The sequence below is a fragment of the Apium graveolens genome, chromosome 6 (assembly GCF_009905375.1).
Source record: "Apium graveolens cultivar Ventura chromosome 6, ASM990537v1, whole genome shotgun sequence".
NCBI classification, from domain to species: Eukaryota; Viridiplantae; Streptophyta; class Magnoliopsida; order Apiales; family Apiaceae; genus Apium; species Apium graveolens.
In genome coordinates this window covers 115,660,975-115,682,617 of record NC_133652.1, presented here as the reverse complement: position 1 = coordinate 115,682,617, position 21,643 = coordinate 115,660,975, and the positions used below count along the sequence as shown (strand labels likewise).

At 36.4% G+C, this 21,643-nt stretch overlaps 2 protein-coding genes across 3 annotated transcripts; one reads left to right on the top strand and one right to left on the bottom strand.

Moving 5' to 3' along the window:
- Positions 1 to 5,732: 5,732 nt before the first annotated feature.
- On the top strand, positions 5,733 to 7,385 carry LOC141665405 (uncharacterized). The gene is made up of 2 exons (XM_074471391.1): positions 5,733 to 6,185; positions 6,399 to 7,385. Exons 1-2 carry the CDS (start codon positions 5,733 to 5,735, stop codon positions 7,383 to 7,385), a joined length of 1,440 nt encoding a protein of 479 aa, XP_074327492.1.
- A 2,784-nt stretch (positions 7,386 to 10,169) lies between these two features.
- On the bottom strand, positions 10,170 to 15,610 carry LOC141666946 (B-type cell cycle switch protein ccs52A-like). 2 transcript variants are annotated; one of them, XM_074473205.1, is made up of 10 exons: positions 14,838 to 15,610; positions 14,611 to 14,733; positions 14,412 to 14,516; positions 13,162 to 13,341; positions 13,006 to 13,074; positions 12,700 to 12,894; positions 11,230 to 11,331; positions 11,078 to 11,140; positions 10,922 to 10,990; positions 10,170 to 10,615 (listed from the first exon to the last, which is right to left on the bottom strand). In XM_074473205.1, exons 1-10 carry the CDS (start codon positions 15,330 to 15,332, stop codon positions 10,562 to 10,564), a joined length of 1,455 nt encoding a protein of 484 aa, XP_074329306.1. In that variant the 5' UTR covers positions 15,333 to 15,610; the 3' UTR covers positions 10,170 to 10,561. The 2 variants fall into 2 exon arrangements, with proteins under 2 accessions (XP_074329306.1, XP_074329307.1); XM_074473206.1 differs by having other exon boundaries at positions 13,006 to 13,068; positions 14,838 to 15,607.
- Positions 15,611 to 21,643: the final 6,033 nt, after the last annotated feature.

Below are 21,643 nucleotides of genomic sequence, written 5' to 3'. Positions count from 1 at the left end.
ATGAGGAATTCAAGAAGTATTGTGAAGAAAATGAAATTGAATTATGATTCACCTCTGTGGCTCACCCGCAAGCCAATGGGCAAGCAGAGGTAGCAAATCGGATAATCCTGGATGGACTAAAGAAGAGGATCGAGAAGTCAAGAAATAATTGGGTGGATGAGATACTTCCCATATTATGGGCCTATAGGACTACCTGTAGAGTCACGATAGGAGCAACTCCTTTCATGTTGGCATATGGGGCAGAAGCAGTAGTTCCCGTGGAGATATCACATTCCTCTCCAAGGATTCAGGCTTTCAACGCAGAAGAAAATGAGGAAGGGCAGAGGTTAGCCCTGGATCTGATCGATGAAGTGCGAGATAAAGCACATGCAAAGATAGTAGAATATCAGAAAAAGGCTTCATTCTACTACAACCTAAGGGTTAAAGAGAGGTTTTTCAAACAAGGTGACCTAGTCTTGAGAAAAATAGAGGCTTCTGGTGTCGGACAGAAAGGAAAGCTTGCCCCAAATTGGGAAGGGCCGTATAGAGTCAAGAGCGTTCAGGGTAGAGGAACCTACAAGCTGGAGACTATGGATGGTTTTGAAGTCCCGAGAACCTGGCACGCACAAAACCTGAAGGTTTACTACGTGTAAGATGGTCGAAGTACGATTCTCACTTGTCATTATGACAAGTAGGTTTAAAAGCACCTTGAAGCTTTGTTTGCATAGGATTTTTATTGTTTAGCTATTATAGATCAGGGTCGAACCCATATTATGTAAGGTTTTGGAAAACCAGACTTGAAATTGAAGAGTTCGAAATTATTTCAACCTATGGATGTTTGAGTTGTGATAATACTTGTGTGGCCCATTAAGCCAAGTTTGAATATTAAAGTATCGGAAAAATGAAGGAGAGAATGCAAATAAGGAAAGTAGCATATAAAATAGCCCCGGAGGGTAATAAGTTTTAATACAAACAAAAGTCCAGACATAAGTTAAGGATAAAATTACATAATAGAAAAACTACTCCTCCATGCGGGAGCCTTCATTCTCTTTCTCCTTATCAGCGCCTTCAGCGTCCTTCGCAGGAGAAGCGGTAGGAGAAGCAGTGTTAGGATCCAAGGTGCGATCATCTGGCTGAGGGGAGTTGAAGAGGGCGTCTATGCTGTCCTCTGACTCAGCCTGCTCAGGACTTATAAAGTCCTTACGGTCGACTAAGCCCGGGTACTTCTCAGAAACCGCCTTCACGGCCGCATCCCATCCCTGAGTGAACTGTAGGGAATAAAGACCCTCATCATGAATCTCCATGAGATTCTTAAACTTGTCAGAATCCATGTAGTCATCAATGAGCTTATCCTTATCGCTCCTAAGTTTCACCAGCTTAGAATGAGCCTTAGCCGGCTCCTCTTTCTTCGTGTCCAGCTTCTTCTCCAGGACCTTGGCTCTCTCCTCCCACTTCTTCATCTCCTTCTCAAAATCATCAGAGTTACCCTTCCAGGATCTAGCCTGATGTAGGGCCGCCTGGAAATAGGTATTACTCTGCAAAGAAATATGTATGAGTTAGCACAAATTCATTGGGATACAAGAAAAGTTGAAATTCACAAAAGGAAGAGAAGAAAAAAGAAAATTACTGCAGCTTGGGCTTGAGAACCCTGAAGCTCAATAGTCTCGATATCACTCCCCGTAACAATGTCAGTGAAATCATGGGGAGTGATGGAATGGTACGACCAATCATTGGCATGTTTGGTGGATCCAACCACCGTATCGCTCCTCCTGAAGCCCCAGTTAGGCCTGAAGGAATGTGCCTTAAGTGGAGGATCCACATCGTCCCCCAGCTCGACCACCGAGACGTGGGGCTTAAGGAAAGTAGGACCGTCAGGTTTGCTCCTGGGGTCCCTGTTTAACTTGGCCCTCTTCTGGCGGCCAGATTCCCCCTCTTTGGGCCTATTGACATTATTAATAGCCTCACAAGCTGAAAGGAAATGTAAAAGGAATATTAAAATCCAGAAAAAAGAAAAAGTGCGATTAAAGAGAAGGAAAAATAATTACGCAGGTATAAATTTACCCTTATCACTGGCCTGGGAGAGACCAACTTTCTTCAAGGAAAACTCCTCCAAAAGGGTCCAGGTGTCTGTTTTCCCATCATCTGAAATTAAGGCTTGGTAGGCCACCTCCTCCTCATCAGTTAATCTGATGCTACCAGGACTACCATCTGATACTTTGCAAAATGGCCTACGGAAGAGTGTGGCCCAATCACCCCCAGCCCAGGTCAGCCTGACAAACTCATCCCTCCATTTAGGGTTGTTCTCGACTATAGAGTTACTATCAAAGATATGGGGAATTTTGGGCCGTTGGCGAATTAAAACCCAGCCCGGCTGACTCATGGAACTATTATAGAATTGGAAAACTTTCCTAAAGACAGCTACGGAAAGAGGGAAGCTATTCCTGAGACAAAGGACCATAAAACAGATAATGTTCCTCCAGGCGTTAGGAGGGAGTTGACAAGGGTTGATTCGTACATCGGCTAGTAAACGAGGAATAAATTCATGGAATGGGAACCTAAGACCTGCCAATTACAAGTCCTATCTAACTCCCAATTACAAGTCCTATCCCCAGGGGCGGCTGGAGTGATCCTAAGGTGGGGTGGAAGTCTGTACAGGGTGTTCATAGACTCTATCCTCCCATCTAACTCATGAAAAGTGTTACCATGATTATACGAATCTAACTCAGACAGAGAATGATATTCATCACCTCTCGAGTTAATCATATCAATGAGGGAAGTATATGGAGATTGAATTTGAATGTTTGTACCTCTTTTAGAGACATTCATCTTCTGCAAACGAGCCAGGTCACGGTCCGCCATTGATATGCTTCGGTTGAAGGCTTGAAACCCAGAAATACTTGAGAATGGTGGAGCTGCGGTGGCTTTGGTCGCCGGAAATCGCCTTCTCAAAGGGAGAACTCTAGAGAAAATTGTGAGAGAAAATGAGAAGTGGGAAGTGAAGTGAGGATTCTCACTCCACACTACACTTATATAGGCGAAAAGCTCGGAATACGAGGCGTTTTTAGGCCCATTTAGCCAGGCCCAATCTAGAGGCCCATCTACAAGAAGTATCAGGAACAATCTAGAAGCTCCTGTGGAATTTAAAAAGTCAAAAATCGACCAGAACCTTAATATGGTTCGATCAGAGTCCTGATCGATGCAAAAGAGGATCCTGATCAATATCTTATTCGAACAGGAGGGAAGAAATCCCCTAAGATCGATCAGAGTCCTGATCGACACAGAAGAGAGTCCTGATCGATATTCCATTCGATCAGAATGGTCAAGAGCCACTTAATTCGATCAGAGTCCTGATCGACACAGAAAAGAGTCCTGATCGATATCTTATTCGAACAGGAGGGAAGAAATCCCCTAAGATCGATCAGAGTCCTGATCGACATAGAAGAGAGTCCTGATCGATATTCCATTCGATCAGAATGGTCGAGAGCCACTTAATTCGATCAGAGTCCTGATCGAAATCGATCAGGAATCCTGGTCGATTAAGCCCGTGTAACAATCGACTAGGGTGTCACTTTGAAGGCCAATTCGGTCAGAATCCTGATCGAAATCGATCAGGAATCCTGTCGACCAGAGTGTAAGATCCTGAGCTAATTCGATCAGGATCCTGATCGATTTTGCTTGGATCCTGATCGATTTTGTCTGCATCCTGATCGATTTTGAATGCATTCTGATCGATTTTAAGCCAGAAAATTAAGGATAAGTCCCGGGAAATTAGGAAAAAATCCAGAAAATTAAGGATAAATCCCAGAAAATTAGGGAAAATCCAGAAATTAAAGGATAAATCCCATAAAATTAGGGAAAAATCCAGAAATTAAAGGATAAATTCCAGAAAATTAGGGAAAATCCCGGAAATAAGGGAAAAATTCCTGGAATTAAGATAATTCCTGAATAAAAGGAAGATTTATTGTAAATGTGTAGGTCGCTCCACACTTTACGCAAAAACGAAACCCTGTAAGGGAATAAACAGACTTAACTTCTGCGAAACCTAATCAATGTTTCCCAAAAGTTGGGGGGCAAATGATAGGAATAAATAAATTATGATTAAATACTGCAAGGTGTGGGCTGCTAGGCCCAATAAAAAGATATATGATACTCAGACCGGAAAGGTTAAGCCTTATAGACCAGGTCAGGACTGATGGAATAAAGAAGGCCCAAAAGCCCTGATTATTAATTAATTTCGTAATTAATTAATAAGGTAAAAATCAGCTATTGAGAAGAGTCCCGATAAGGATATAAATCCTTATAGATTATCCTCAAGGGGATCTAAAAGGATAAGGAATCAGTTTCCTACTATTTAGGACTCCTAAGTCCATTCTAATTATGAGACTTGCTCACCAAGTCTCCTATACCAAGTCCAATTCAAGGACTCCCAACATCTATATAAGGGGCCTCACCCCACAGATCAGAACTACATTTTTTGGCTTGATTCTCTAATTCACAGAGATACGTAGGCATCTCGTAAAGGCAGATCGAGTCACGAAACACGAGAGCAGCCATTAAAGGCCTTGAGCTCCCGAATCTTAGTAATAAATACAGCAAATAATAACCTTAGTTTTTTATCCATAACAGAGGGAAAAACTGAAATTGTGTGTGTGGAGTGCAGATTAGCTGAGTGTAGTGCTTTTAGGGGGTCATTAGATTAGATTGATCCAAAGATTTAGATTAGTTTCAAGTAACTAAACCTAAAATAGAAACTAAAAACTAATCTAAACTATTAGATCAATATAATCTAATGGTCTCCTAAAAGCACCACACCCAATTAATCTGCACCCTCACACACAAAATTTCTGTTTTCCCCTCCGTTTTTAATTTGATTTTTCCCGTCTAACGGTAAACTTTTTTTAAATCCGAATTCACTGTATTTTTCTCCATCTCTCACATCATATGTGTTATATTTCAAAATAATTAAAAAAAGTTATTTAATTTCTAATTTCTATTCTAAAATTGATTTTTATAATTTCATTAGAGTATTCCCTATATATATATATATAGCTAATAATTTTTAATACATCTACGAATTTATAGATTTGTTGGATATCATGATGTTTCCTCAGATGTCAACTTTAACATAAATTCATGATATTGTTTTGGATTTAGGTTTAAATCTCCAATAATTCTTTCATACTCTATGTCGCCTAAGTAGTGTTCAACCACACTCCTTTAAAAAATCAAGAATAACTTTGAAAAAGTATATTTTAATTTTAAATAAAATATATCATGTTAATACTAAAATAATATTTATAACAAGTTTTCACTAAACTTACGTCACTAAAATAATATTTAATACTAAACTTATTTTAAAATATGACCTCAAGTACTTGAGATTATCACATTTTTTATATAAATACAATAGGTTAAATTTGTAATTTTAGAATAAATTACTATATTTACTAAAATGTTATTAAATTTCTATGGAAGCTACATGGGTTATCCTCACGTCCATTTTTCCGTTATTAAATAATTATACTCACAAAAAGAAAAATACAAAACATAATCGACATTATTTAGTTGGAGAAAATTATGTTCCCTTTCCCATAAATTCTTTAATATTATTTAGGAAAAAGTAATTAATGTTGGCTTGTGTGTATTCAGCTAAGTATCAGATTTGCCACGCAGGTAGAAGGTTTGGTTCTATAATCCCTAATCGTGGTATCCGTCAAGGAGATCCACTCTCGTCTTATTTATTACTGATATGCATGGAAGGCTTATCTGTGCTAATTAAAGAGTATGAAAAAAGGAATAATTTGACTGGTATTCAGGTGGCTCGAAGAGCGCCTCGGTTAACCCACATGTTTTTTGCCGATGACACTTATAGTTTCTGTAAAGCGAATGAGAGAGAGGCAGATCATATTGTTGATTTGTTACAAATTTTTGAGCGTGCTTCAGGTCAAAAGATTAATGCTGCTAAATCTTCTGTATTTTTTAGCAGAAATACTGCACAGGAATTTCGAGATGCAATATGTGCTATGCTGCGCTTCAAAGAGGCGGGTGATAATACGACTTATCTGGGTTTACCTAGTATGTTGGGGCGTAATAAATCAGCCATGCTGGGATATCTAAAAGATCGTATGAAGGAGAAAGTGCAGGGGTGGGATAAGAAATGGTTATCGAGAGGAGGGAAGGAATTGTTGTTGAAAACTGTAGCACAGGCATTACCCAACTACACCATGAGTCTATTTCTTCTTCCTCAGCAACTATGTACTGATATGGAGCGAGTCATGAACAAATTTTGGTGGAAGAGTTCGAATACTAATAAGGGCATTCACTAGATGCAATGGGATCGTATGTGTACGAAGAAATCAAATGGTGTTCTGGGTTTTCGAAAATTATAAGATTTTAATGTGGCTCTTTTGGGTAAACAGGGTTGGAGATTACTTGTCAAAATAGGAAGTCTAGTTGAGAGAGTTTTTAAAGCAAGATATTATCCTGAGGGTTTTTTTTTGTCAGCCAATGTGGGTAGCAATCCCAGTTATATTTGGAGATCGATTATGGAAGCTCAGATTGTCTTGAAGCGAGGGGTTGTTCGTCGAGTGGGCACAGGTACAACAGTCAGCATAACCAAAGATCCTTGGCTTCCTAACGATGATCCTTATGTCCACACAGATAATGAAGCTATCAGGGATAGGAATGTTGATGCTCTGATGATACCAGGACAGTATGCTTGGGATGTCGATGTTATAAAGGATGTCTTTGTTGATAGAGATGCTAAGCTCATTCTGTCTATACCGTTGAGAGATGCTGATTCAGATTGCTGGTTCTGGAAATGGGATAAAAAGGGGCAATATACAGTGCGTTCAGCTTATACAGCAATTCAAGAAGTCAAGCAAAGTTACATCCAGAATGATAGTATCTCATGGAAGAAGCTGTGGAATGCTAAAGTGCCTTTGAAGGTAAAACATTTTATATGGAGAGTAGTTCGTAATATACTACCTACGAAGGACCAGTTGTTGACTAGAAGGGTCGATGTCAATGATAAATGTCCGGTGTGTAATGATGAAATAGAAGCAGTGTACCACGTTCTGGTAACATGCTCAATGGCAAAGCAATGTTGGAATGCTTTAGGCATTAATACTGAGGAAAATAATAGTTCAAACTTCGACAGGTGGGTAAACTCACTTTTTCAGAAATGTAAGATTATAGAATTGCAGGAGGTGTTTATGGTTTGCTGGTCTCTTTGGAATAATAGAAACGAGGTGATATGGAATCAACGTGGAAAGGAGTACTCAGATGTTTGTAAATTGGCAAAGCTCTTACTTAACCAATGGAAGAATGCTCAAGATAAGTCGTTCGATCATTTTCTTGGTTTTATGGGCCAAGAAGACGGCAAAGAGCGTTGGGAGTATCCATAGGAAGGTACGGTTAAGTTTAACGTCGATGCAGCAATATTTGAAAACTCTTCTACATATTGTTTATCCATGGTTGCTCGAGATCATAGAGGCAAACTGGTAGTTGCTGGAACCAGTTGCAGGGAAGGTCGTATAGCTCCTGACTTGGCCGAGGCTCTGGGTATCAAAGAAGCTTTGAGTTGGATCAAATATAATCTAAAACAACCGGCGATAGTGGAGACTGATTGTTTAGCAGTGGTACAAGCAATTCGGTGCTCTTCAACCCATCTGTCTTATCTGGGCAGAGTTATAGAGGAGTGTAGGTATTTAATTTCAGAGTTAAATCATCGTATGGTGACGCTAATTTTTGTTAAACGATCCGCGAACAAAGTGGCTCACTTCTTAGCGAGGCACAATAGTTCTGTAGCTGATCGTATATGGAGTGGGAATTGTGTTTACCCAGAACTCTATCATGTACTGAACAAGGATTTGGTTTGTTAATGAAACATTTTCTTTGGCAAAAAAAAAATAAAAATAAAAATAAAATAAAAATAAAAATTAAGTTGTGAAAATATTACAAATTGATTCAATGTTGGATATACTCTGCCGCCAATGAACTATTCATGCCAAGTGAAAGCCTTTAGCAACCTTGGTTATTCAGCCCAAAGCTTAGGGCAACTGTAAATTTCTCAGCGTAAAATACAACCAACATCTATCTGGCTCATGGCCCGTCTACTAAATATTGAGATGACATGGACCTCTGGCCTAGAATCTAGATGTGGGGATACCATATTTATTATTAGGAGTGACTTTCGGGCGGTTTGAACCATTTGAAGGGTCCAAACCGAACTAAACTAAAATTAACGATTTTTCTAAAATCCAATACGAAACTAAAGCTTTTTTTGAAAAAGTCAAACCAAACCAATCCGTTTAAAACGGTTTGGTTTGATTTCGGTTCAAAATGTTTTTTCTATAAAACAAAGTTAAAAATTAAATTACACTTGAACTTGTAAATAAGAATAAAAAATTTGTATCAAATTATAGAATTATATTTTCTATTATAACCATACTAAAAAAGAATATATAAAATTATGACTTTAAGTAATAAAAAAAAGTAAGAAGACAAGAAAGATGCGACCAAATCTCATATTTTATTGAAAAAAATAAAAATAATGAAAATATAACACATATATAGATATTAATATCTTAGAATAAAATATATTAAGTTTAGTTCTTTTATATCTTTTAGTTTACACACATGGTATAAATTATATTTACTATTAATTGCACATTACAAATATATGTATATTAATATTTCATGCTAAATATGAGGTTCGGTTATTTCGGTCGGTGTCACGACCCGGGTCAAATCCCGAGTCTTTTTCGAAAACCAGGTCAAGTCTCGATTACGAGTCCGAAATAAACCGAAGCATACTATCCCGAGTGTAGCCAATTTGGGCTACGACAAGCCCACCACAGACCCCCAAAAGATCCTAATTTATTGGTGCACATCGTAGTAGTACTTTGTATTATAAACTGAACAGAAGTCTCAAATCTCCTCGATGTGGGACTAAGGTGTTACAGTCGGTTCGGAGGTAAAAACCGAAACTAAATTAAAAAAAATCGATTTTTAAAATGTCAATCTATAACCGAATCAAATTGTTAGTAAATCGTAAAATTCGGTTTAATCGATTTAAATGACAATTTCGATCAATTTGACTAATTTATACTCTCCCCATTTATTACTACCTTCAGATTTTGATGATCCCGAAATAGGACAAGCCTATCTATAATTTTGAACATGGGAAATTCACTTGGCCTAAGGCCCTAATCATTCCAAATATTTTCAGTATCCAGTATTTGTAACTTTAAATAATTATTATTTATTATTTAGAATTAGAGCATGATCCGTATCATAATTCAGACTTGTTTGACGTCTCATTTTATTACCTTCTCAAATATTTGAGAACTAAATCATCATTTTAGCATAATTTAGACTTTTTCTGCGTTATGTCTTGTAATCTTTTTGAAAAAATTAATTGTCAATAGTAATATAATTCAAACTTGATATTACATTTTGTTACCTTCTCAAGTATTTGAGAATTAGAACATGATGTTCTAGTATAATTTAGACTTCTTTTACGTTATATTTTGTTACCTTCCTTGTTGTTCCGCAAAATTTTAATTGTCAAAATAAGTTCTCTGATATCTTGTTATAAGTTGAGAAACGATTAAGTTCTCGAATATTTGATAAGAATTGGATTATTTTTCTTATAAGTTGTGGAATGGAAAACTGTCTAAAATATTACAGTATATTTTATTATCAACCTTCACCCTACTTTCCACAATGCAGTAACTTTATTTTTTTTGAACTAATTAAAGCTTATAAATTAATTACCAAATGTTAATTATATTTTATTTTGCCAACACTTTTTCTTAAGTGGTTTCAGAACATCACTGCCTAACTATCCCTTTGCGATTTGAGTATATCTTTACTCACAATATAACACATTGTAGTGCAGGACCTATGGGGGCTTCAGCACCTTCTACCTGAACCCTTCCCAGTTACCACCACCCAGAAACAAGAAAAACAAGCCGAAACAAGAAATGCACAAAATATAGGCAAACATGTCTAAAAAATTTTGCATTTGTTGCTTCTAATAAGTTCAAGTTGAGTCCTTCGGGTTCAGTATACTCGGGTTCTCAAACTAACAATGAAATTCAACATATCAACTAGTACCAACTAGTATAATAAAATTACTTGTATATGATCCATACAGCAGTAATAGGTAGAAGGAGATAGTCATATGGAAAGAACATATCAATAAGCTTAAAATCCATTATGTTATTACAAGCTTTAGACATCTGCCCCTCCAAGGTTCTACTAAAATCTAACTTAAAAATGGTACAGAAAAGCTGTCAGTCAGTGCAGTCAGATGCAATGTAACTTTTGTCCAGGAGGAAGTTATCGAGAATAAATAACACCTCCCCAGGGTTCTCTCTATACATTTTATGCAAAAAAAGGAAAAGACACTAACTATCCTATATTTGCAGTACATCCATCCCTTGTAGTTGCATATTGCTTCACTTTTAAGCCTGCTGTGAATGTTCCTCTCTTTCATTGTTTAGTTAACCAAACGTCACATCCAAAAGGGAACTTTAAATGTTTCCCAACTTCAAAGCCGATAAATATGCAGGGGTTACCGGATTTGAGTTCTTCCCAAAAATGACGCTCCAATTTCGCTTTCCGTGTTCTGCATTAAGAAGGTCCAGTAATTTATTAGCTCCTTATTGGTTATAGACATAGATATATGAAATCTTAACTGGAAGAAAGTAAGATGCAGGGAAAAATAATTTTTTTTTGCTAATTGCAGTGAAAAATGCATTGCCACTTATTATGACATTTTCATTCAACATGCCAAGGCTTAGTATTACTAAATTTACAGTACACAAGTACTCTTTTACATTTTATAATCTCAAAAAAGGAGATCACACCAAAAGAAAAAGCATCTATTAATTGCCCATATTTGTTGGGAACATGTAAATTTATTGATAGTTACCTGAGATTTCGGGGAAGGAAAAACATTCCAGAACCGCAGTGTTTCATCTCCTGCGCCAGTTACAATAGTCTGCAGCACAATTATAGTAGGTAAAGGATTAAATTTTCAAATGGGCATAAATAGAATTACTGGTAATCAAATGATCAACCAAGTTACCTGCCCATCTGGAGAAATGGCAAGATAAAGAACTCTAAATGTGTGGCCTGTAAGGGTTGCTAACTGCATAAACGAAAAGCTCATATTAATCACGAAGTAGACATCACAAGGCACGGCGTCATGCTATTTCTAAGAGGACTACCGTGCAATACCTTTGACATTGTAGGATATTTCCAAACTATTATCTGGTTCTGAGAATATCCATGCGTGCTGACAAGTTCATTGACATTTTTTGACCAGACTAGATTGCACACCTGTCATAGGAAGAGTAAAAATGAGTACCCTATTATGGTTATTGCACAATGAACAACATTATATGAAAAAACAATCAAAACCCTCCAAGCTAGCTAATAAATACTGGCAAAAAATGTATCCTAACAAGAAGAAAGCAATTAGAGCAATTAAAGGACTATTAATCATTCTGTCAATAACTTTGCAGCCAAGAATTACTTCCACCAAATACAATAAGCTAACTGAATATAAATTAACAAAAGTTAACTTGTGCAACGCCTTTCAAATCTTTTGATGGTGATGATCACATGTTGATTCATTTCAATATTTGATATCAAAATTTACTACTGTATTTGTACTACATAATACTCTGAATAAATCCAACAAATAAAGTAACTAGCAGAAGTTGAGATATTCAGAATAAGCCCACATAGAATAAAGATTACAATCATGTTAAAATTACCTAATAGCTAGAAGTACTGACAGCTGAATCATTTATAAGACTCCAAGACTAATTGGCATAGAAATGTCAATGAGTTGTGTTAAATCTAAGTACAAGAAAAAGAGAAAAATAAACTGAATATCTCTTATTGTCATTAATCATGATCATGAAACAAGCCTATTGATACAAAATTTTTACACCTTGCATTGTTGGAACTTATATGTTAGCTTAAGGCTCCGTTTGTTTGCAGAAATTTCTTGATTCTGGACTATGTTACACGGACTCGGCTAGAAGTGTCCGACATGGACACTTGTCCAGGTATCGAACTCGCAACATTTTGAAAAATATACATGTTTTTGGCTTAAAATAAGTGCCCGAGTCTGAGTGTCCATTCCAACACGGGTACTCGAAGGTAAAATGAAGAGTCCGAGTAACATAGATTCGGGAAAATGGTTACTCAGAAAGCATCATTCCAATAATATCCCGGAATAACAAATTTTACTAGAAAATAATTTATTTTCTTTATAATGTTCATAATCATACTGATGCATAAATTTGCTTAAATTTAATTTTTTGGGAAGCGAGATTGGAAAGGGAAGTCATTTTTTCTGATATCACACACACACATACACATATATATCTAAGAATTTTTACTCCTTTTGGGAAAAAATTATATTAAACACCGGAGTATCCAAATAATATAAGCCCTAAACTTACAAAGGGTAGAAAATCAGAAATATATTTTCCTAAATCAAGCAAACACCACAAAATCAAAAAATACTTGATCCACAAAACAAACAAAACTTAAGAACTAATCATATCGTGGTCGTTTCAGTTTTCAAAATAGGTAACATGGCCCAAATTTAGCATAAATCGTCTGCAAAATGAAGAAAACAGATATTTAATATCAGAAGACATGTTCATAATGCGGAAATGATTTCACTGTTACCTGACTACCAGTATCCATGCAGCTCAGGTGAGAATTAGTGGCCGTGTTCCAGAAACGGATACACCGGTCAGCGGTACCACCACCTGAAGCTAAAAGTCCATGAAGATGGGGCGACCATGCAATTGCCTTTACAGCCGCTGTATGCTCGCAGTATTTTAGTACAGGTTGGGTTGAATGTTGATTCCAAACATAAAGCTGAACAGAGAAGAGAAAATGTAATTCAGTATTTACTGTAGATACTAGTGTATGGACAAATTAATTTAAAAATGAACTTGGGTCAAACTACAGGCCACTCCAGTCACATACTCGGTTATCATTTCCACCAGATGCTAATTCACGGTTATCGTATGACCACTTCAATCCACAAACCTGCATCTTAATCAACAGAATATGTTAATAAGGTAGATATGAGAAGACAAAACAAAAATGCTAAACCGAGCTTAATAGATACTGATAACTGACCTCCGACTTGTGTCCGCTTAATTTACTAACATAGTTCTCCTGAGCACGTATATCACGTTGAAGAATACTTTTGTCCCTGCTTCCAGAAGATAGTTGAGATGTGCTCCAGGCTAGGGTCCCAACACGCAGCCGATGTCCCTCCATAGTTCTTATCCTTTTACACCGAGAGGCATCCCAAATCTATAATAAAGTGAAAGATATAGAGCGTTAGGGAGTGCATCTAAATTAAGTTATCAATGTCTTCAACTGGTAGTTCAAGAAACTGGTGTTTAGCATTGTGCTGAATGTCAGGTAGAAGTTGTTTGTTATTTTTAATATATGTCTGAAGTACTCAAGGTAAAAGCTTTTGTGGGGGAACCTACACATATATTGAGGGATGTGCATCACATAATCAACATCCATTCAGTTAAATAGATGAAATTGCAAATCTAAGTTAAAAGTATACATAAAACAAGGAAGAAATTATCTGATAGACCTAGATTTAGGTATAGAAGGTTGGAAACGTCTTTCATTATGTGTTCCTATGTGTCTACTTTATAAACTACTAACATTAATAAGTATTATAAAATTTGCCGGTTCTAGATATATCAGGCATGCCCTAAAATTAGGCCCTCGTCATTAATCAAAACACAATAGGAAATGCTAAATATAATGACTTTTTCAATCCGACAAAAAATAATGAATGACATGGATAGGGTTGTACTCATTAGGTAAGACTTAAATTAGGCGGAAAAGGGCCTTATGGTGTTTCCATCAATAATAGCTATTACACACGTAAAGACAAATATATATACCAAAAGGTATTTTTAATCGCATTAAAAGCACATTTTCTCAAGTCAAAATGCAGCTATGCTCTTGTGAGCTTAAGCGGGTCTACTGGACTCTTTCACCATAAATTCTTGCAACACTGCGATACAACTACAACGCTCATTCACTTACAAAACCTTTATAGAGACATTTCACATGTTTAAGGACATAACAAAATGTATATCCAACACAATGCTTACTAATGAGGACAAGTATAGATATACAAGTTAATAACACACAGTGTTGGCTGGCTTGACTTGGGACTAGTGCATTATATCTAAAGTGCTGGCTTACTTGGCTTAGGGTTAGTGCATTATATCTAAGTAATGTCATCTGCTATAAGTTACCCCATTATGCAATTGCAAAACTAACAAAGATCAAACTACATGATTATGTATTAATTTCTTTTCCACATTTCCGTACGTAGAAGTCAAAATAATCACCTGAACTTTCCCATTACTAGTTCCGACTGCAAGATGAGTACCACGCTGAGCCCACCCAACTGAACAAACACTATCATCCACACCCAAGTCACACAACTTCGTCACCTGTAAGTATCAAAGAACCATATCAATCACACAAGAACATTAGAAAAACCAAATTCAAAAACCACAAGAAACATTTAAAAAGAATCAAAATCACCTTGCTACTACAAGCATTCCACAAGTACACACAATTACCCAACCCCACAGACAGAACATTATGCGAGGACCAATCGACAAGATTCAGATAAAAATCATCCTGTAATGCAGGTGCATCCAATACCTAAAAACCACATTAAAAACCAAACTTTCAACATAATTCACTCAATCAATTATAAAGGCTATAAACACAAAAACAAACATATATAGAATGGATCAAATCCTAACCTTATAAGGGGATCTCGGAACCTTCCTCGCGGCCTTAACCGGGCTATGACTAATCCCAGGCAAGTGATCATCAGTCTCAAAAGGCAATAAAGAATGCAAAGACTGTCTAGTCTCACTCTTAAACCTAAAAATATTTCTTGTAGGCGACGCCACCGGAAAATTCCTGGCACCGACAGACTTATCAGGCGTCACCGGAGGCGTAAAGCCGGAATCAGGGCCAAACAATGCAGTTCTAAGAAGGGTAGTATAAGCGGCAGAAGAAGAAGAAAGAGGGTCATCAGAATTACTAGGGGGAGAGAGATTGAAGAGATTGAAATTGGAAGAAGATCTACTGGGAATAAAACGATCACTGATGATTGTTCGAGATGGGGAGGGTTGGTAACCTAGAGAGAGAAGATTTGGGGGAGAAAGAGTGGGTCTTGATGACATTGTTGAGGGGATATTAAGCTCTGATGATGATGGGGTTTGGGGTAATTGGGGTGGGGTGTCTCCCATGGCGGAGAGATTGATAATTGAGAGAGAGAGAGAGGGAGAGAGGGATATGTTTTATGTATTGTCGAGAGAGAGAGAGAGAGAGGGAGAGAAGGTTTTGTTTGATGTATTGTCGCGAGAGAGAGAGAGAGAGGTTTTGTTTGATGTATTGTCGATCGAGAGAGAGAGAGATTAGGGGTAAAAGGGGGATGAACCTTGGGAAAGTTGAGAGGATTAATATCTAGAAGGGGAGGGAGGGAGGAAGTGCAGGCTGTTAATTTTCCCGGGAAAAAAAACAAGAAAGAAGGGGGTAAATTTCCAGGATTAGTTACCATATTGGTTTATTACCACCTGTGTCTTGAATTTATAGCACGGGATATGGGCATATGGCTATTGTTATGTTGAGATAACTGATACAGTAGCAGATATGCCGAGAGTGTGTGTTTGATGGTTTGAAGACACATGCATTTAATTTTAATGGAGATTGAATTGTTATTTTATAATCATTAATTTAATTGTAATGTATTAAATTTTGACGCATAATTTTAGTTTGGAACTATATATGTTCCAGACAAATTTCAAAGTTAATATGTGTTATAAAATGATCGCTTGAATATGTAATAAAAATTTAAAAATGTGGAGTGAAACCTTAAAAATATAAAAATGTCGAAGGCAGTTATAGCTAATTATTTTTTTTTACCAACTCACAGTAGAAAAAAAATCAAAATTTATTGGTACCTCGTACCTAACACAATTTTAAATAAAATAAAATCTAATAAAGAGAGTATTACTTTTTTGAGCTATCAAGATTACATGAAATCATGGTTAGATTCTTATTTTATTAATTTTCTTGACTACTTCAAATACAATGTTACAAAATCTAAAATTAAATTCAAGAGAGAATATTATCTACTTTTTTTATTAATAGAATTGTATGTATCAACATGACAACTTTTAAGTTTTAAAAATTATATTAAATTTTTTTTTTACTAAGTTGTTATTAAAACTAAAATTTGAAAAGAGGAAATGAGTCGGATCATCATCAAGGATGATGAGAAATGACGAGTTCCGAAAAATGCGTTTCTGGAGCCCCGCGCAAGCCCTGTATAGCGCGCGGGGGGCGGCTTGCGCAGGGCGCGCCTAGTACAGCCGCCTTCGACTATAATTGATGAGAAATTATGACGACGATCGATGGAGTTCTGCATGAAGCCGCACAGGGTGGCCGCTCCGCAATGCAAGTTGAATAATTATGAAGGATTAGTGAAATTGTTGTTCCCATAACTAAAATAAATATAAAAGTACACAAGTAAAGAAGAGGAGCCCTAGAGGAGCTCTCCCATACCTAGGGCACGCCCTAAGCATCCGGAGGAGCCTCCAGATGACTTCAACCCCTTTCAGGGCGCACCATGTGAAGGAAAGAGGGCCTCTAGGAGCTCGTCGTCCCGGAAAACATATTGAAGACATTTTTCTGTAGTCTTGCGTGTTCTCCTCGTAGGGGAACAATCATTAAACACTTAGTGTGGTTTGGAAGCCCCGTGTGTGCATTTGACGAGTTGTCCTCGTCGGGAGACTTTTGGATTATCTTGCACTTTGCACTTATACGCTTGGGATCACTTGTCATATAGTCTGTTGGGTTATCCTCATTAGGGGGCTAGGATGCGCTTGAAAATTTACGGTAAGTCATGACTATACATGCGATTACGATCAACGAAAATAGATGTAGCAGGTGGGATATCCACCGGTCGAGGAGTTTCCTTATCCGTGAAGTTCCGAAGTCGTAACCAAGCCTTGGGCCTTTATGACTAGGCCGCATACCTGGGCAGTTGTAAAATAAATTAATGTTTGAGTTATAATAGGAAGTTGGTTCGACGACTTCCATTGGGCCACAGAATGAGAAGCCAATTCCATCTAGGTTTCTTGTTCTCCAATAACTACGTAGGCCTTTATTCTCTATAAAAGGAGGTACGTAAGCACATTATAAGAGATTGGAAGAGAGAGCTCTATATGCCACTATCAAACATCCTTGCGGTGTCAGCCCCCGATTCATCATAATCATCACATTCCAACGACTTTTACGATGAAGGACCATCGCTGCATATCTTAATTCCGACCGCGGACCTCAAATCGTTGTTAACCAAATTTCTCTGGTAACATGTATCTTATATGTATATAATAAGTCACACACAGTCAAAATAGGTATATACGGACATTAAGATTTTCAACTCTTATACAATGATTGGAAGCTTCTTTAGTATAATATTTCTTCATACGATCTTATAATTAGCATAAAAAACAGCTTACTCTTTTAACCAATTCTATAAAGCACACTAATATGTGATTTAAATATATATTTTTATTTCATAATCGATGTTTTAGTTTCAATTTTAATCTATATAAAATCATGAGTTTAGAGGTTGTTATTGTATTTTTACTCTATGTTTAATTATGTAGTTTCATTATCCAATTTCACACTTTGTAGTCATGGTATGTGTTATAAGAGAAAATTGATTATAACACCCTGGAATAATCGTGCTTGAATAACTGAATAATCGTGCTCAACTTATTTTTCATCCACCCCTTATCTTTTATACTTCTATTTTGTACAAGAATCCGTAAAGGCCCAATTTCTAATTAATCAAGAATTCATCATATTTAAGATCTTAAATTAACCCGCATTGAATTTAAATCCTTATTTGATATAGCTTCCTTAATTTGAAATAATTCATATTTATTTCAAACTCTTCAACTCCTCCTTGGAACACGCGAGTGGTTGTACCCCTTCCCCATGTCTTTCTTTTTCGACCAATCAGAAGACGCCACCCGTCCGTCGCCCCTTTAGTTTTTCGCGCCTATATAAACATAAAACCCTTTTCTCTTTCTTTTCTTTTTTTTTTATTTTTAAGTTTCCCACACATAAAGCTCCATATCCTTCGACATTCCAAGTTTCTACGGTGGTGAAGATTTCGGCGATTCGAGCTTCTCCGTGCAAACTTTGAACTTGACTACTAAAACAAGGTAAAGATATCCTCTCTTTCTGACTTTTAATCTTTCACATGATTATTTCTCCTATAATCGAATCTTTGCATATGTGTATTGTGTGCGTATACCTTGATTTCGTGAATTCTGTTAATAGATATGTGTAAATCGAGCTGCTATACTATTTTTATGATAAGGTTGTTAGTGTATACTGAAAATATTTATTTGAAGTATGTACATTTATTTCTAGCCAGTTTATTTGAGAATCATTTGAATGTTTACATGTTGTCTAATATTATATATTGTGAACAATCTAGTATCAAATGGGATACAAAATATTAGATTGTTAAATACGGTTATATAATATAATAAGGTTCACAGCACAGGTGGTGTTGGACAATCCACTGGTATGACTGTAGTATTATTTAGATTAGTTTATATTGACTAATAAATAATACTAGTATACTTTGTGTATATTGAACATGATCAAATTTAGAATTGTTCCCTTAATACTGATTAAGAAGGAGAACTAAGATTCTATGTTATTATTAATGCTTAGGTTCTTAATCCGGAAATAGTAATTGACACGTGTATATTATTTACATGCTTTGATTTATATATGAAATAATTCTTTTGAATTATATCATTATATTTTGGGTGATGGAATTATATACATGGTGGATATTATTTATTGAAGGAATCCATGTCCTGATAATATTCGGGTTAATGATGTCCCCTTGAAAGCTCAAAAAGATTTAATTATGGGAAACCCTGTAGGTGGAATTTATTCTGGCATAATTAAATAAAGGTTGAGTGGATGATCAAGGATAAAAGATATTAATTAAATAAATTATCAGTAATTTATTTAATTAATGGACATATGATATTTTAAACATGGGGAATTTAATAAGCAAATAATATTGGAACCGAATTAATTAAATTACGGTATTAGGAAAGGTAGTGCAAATATTAATTCTTTAGTCGATTGAATTAATATTTAATTACATTGGGCTAGGCTCAAGATGTAATTAGAAGGCCCAACCTAATTATCCATGGTCCCTATTGTAGCCTATATATATTCTTATTCTCTTCTTGCTTGGCAATTGTGTGAAAACATATTGTAGCCACCAAGGAGCAAGAAGAGAGGATAACTTGAGAAGACGGAGGCCACACTTCGCTCAAGGGAATTTGGGAATACAATAGAAGAGCGTGGAATCAACAATTAACAAGGTAATCCTCTTTTCGTAATCTTTATCGTAAAACGTAGTAACACCCTAAGTCCGTGGTTCCCAACAATTGGTATCAAGAGCCTGGTAATGGGTTCTACGTTTTATGATATAATGTCCATGTCGTAATTATATATGCGTGTATATAGTGTTTTGCTTGTATTGGTTTTGATGCAGGTTGTTAATCCACTATTATGGCCATGTATATTTTAATTATGTGTTTGGATCCCACGTGGTTTAATCGTGGTTAATTTTTGTTTTGGTTTCCACGTGGTTTAATCGTGGTTGTAATTTACACGAGGGTTGATCGTGTTAGAATAGATTTTACAAAATTAGTTTTGTATTAGATCTATTTTTTTTGTAATTGTTCTGGGTATTTTGTAATAGTTATGTGCGATCGGAAATCAATTCTGGTAGTTTTTTGTTCCGCTGTGTGATTACAAGGGGCTGCTGTTGATGTTTGGATCGAACAAAATCAAAACAAAACTCACAGAAAAGCAACAGGCGCGCGTGCGCTGCGGCCGCTGCGGCAGCTGGGGCTGCTGCGGCAGCTGGGACTGCTGGGGCTGCTGGGGCTGCTGGGGGCGTCGGGGCGCGCTTGGGGCAGATTTTTTTTAGAGCTGAATTTTTTTTTTCAAGGGCCATAATAGTGGAAAATTTATTTTAATTTTTTCCATTAAATTTTAATTATTGCTTTAATTTATTGATTATGTGTGTCGTTAATTATGTGTGTAATTCTTTAAAATTGCATGTTTAACTTAATTAAGACGACATGGACATAAATTTTATTTATTGCTTTAATTAAATGTTATATGTTGCTAAAATTATGTGTGTATTTTGAATGCATGATTAGACATAATTATAACAATATAGGGCCCCATTTAATTTTAAAATTCCCCAATTTTAATAAAAAAAAATCTAAGTGGGAGAGGGAATTAATATGAAATTAAATCCCATGGTCTTCATTATTGGTTATAGGTAATTTAACATAAAGACGAATATAAATTATATATACGTCACCCATTGTGGCATGTAATTTATGGTGTCTAGAATGTTATAGAAATTACTAGAACAAACTTCTTAAATTAATAAATTTTGAAAGGAATAAATACGAATTTTCTTTATTTCTGATTTGGGGCGATTTTGTCAAAAACGGGTTCATCGAACTTGTAAGTCTGTGGGTTTTAAGCGAGACCGATGTGACTCCTCCACTACCTGGAAATCAAACCATTGATGAATATTGAATTGAAGTATTCTATTCAAGGCAAAATTACGAATATTGGAAGGTATACACGCCACCCATCGTGGCGTACCAAGTTCCATAGATTTCAAATAATTTAAGATTTGATGATGGTATACACTTAGCTATGAAAAATAATATAGTCCACCCCAACGTGGCATATTGTTTAGTAATAGGACCGAAGTAACATTTAAACAAAATTAGGTGGTATACATGTCACACATCGTGGCGTACCAGAAGCTTATGGTGTTTATATGTTAGTGCATTAAATTTTAATAATTGTTAGAGGAATCAATAGATCTTAATAATTAATGCACCGATAATGTGATGTTTTTATGCATGATTCTCAGGATAAAATGGGTTTTAATCCACTATTCACCATACTTAAGGATAACAAACTTACCGGACCAAACTATATTGAATGGAAACGAAATTTGGACATTGTGTTGACTGCTGAGGAGTACAAGTTTTGCACTTATGAACCCAAGCCTGAACAGCCTGCTATTGATGCTCCTGAAGATGAGAAAGAGTATTATAAACGGTGGATTAAGGCTGATGAAATGTCGCGATGTTACATTCTGGCAGCAATGTCGGGTGTTTTGTAGCATCAGCATCAGTCTATGGCCACTACTTCGGATATGCTCTTTAATCTCAAGGAACTTTTTGGAGATCAGAATAGGGCTGCTAGGCAAGTAGACATGAAGGCTTTAATGAACACTCAGATGGCTGAAGGCACACCTGGAAGGGATCATGTTCTCAAGATGATGTCTCATCTGAATGAGATAGAGATCCTTGGTGCTGAACTTGATGGGGAAACCCAGATTGACATTATCCTTATGAGCTTGTCCAAGAGTTTTGAGCAGTTCCGCTTGAATTACAACATGAACAAGAGG

Bases quoted from the DNA above. Each gene is read 5' to 3' on its own strand.
- LOC141666946 (XM_074473205.1), bottom strand. From the start codon at position 15,332: ATGGGAGACACCCCACCCCAATTACCCCAAACCCCATCATCATCAGAG. The intron at 13,342-14,411 runs GTGATTATTTTG...ACTTTATTATAG, and splicing joins CTAGTAATGGGAAAGTTCAG to ATTTGGGATGCCTCTCGGTG. The intron at 10,616-10,921 runs GTAACTATCAAT...TTCTTAATGCAG, and splicing joins TTCCTTCCCCGAAATCTCAG to AACACGGAAAGCGAAATTGG.
- LOC141665405 (XM_074471391.1), top strand. From the start codon at position 5,733: ATGGAAGGCTTATCTGTGCTAATTAAAGAGTATGAAAAAAGGAATAAT. The intron at 6,186-6,398 runs GCATTACCCAAC...TTGGGTAAACAG, and splicing joins TGTTGAAAACTGTAGCACAG to GGTTGGAGATTACTTGTCAA.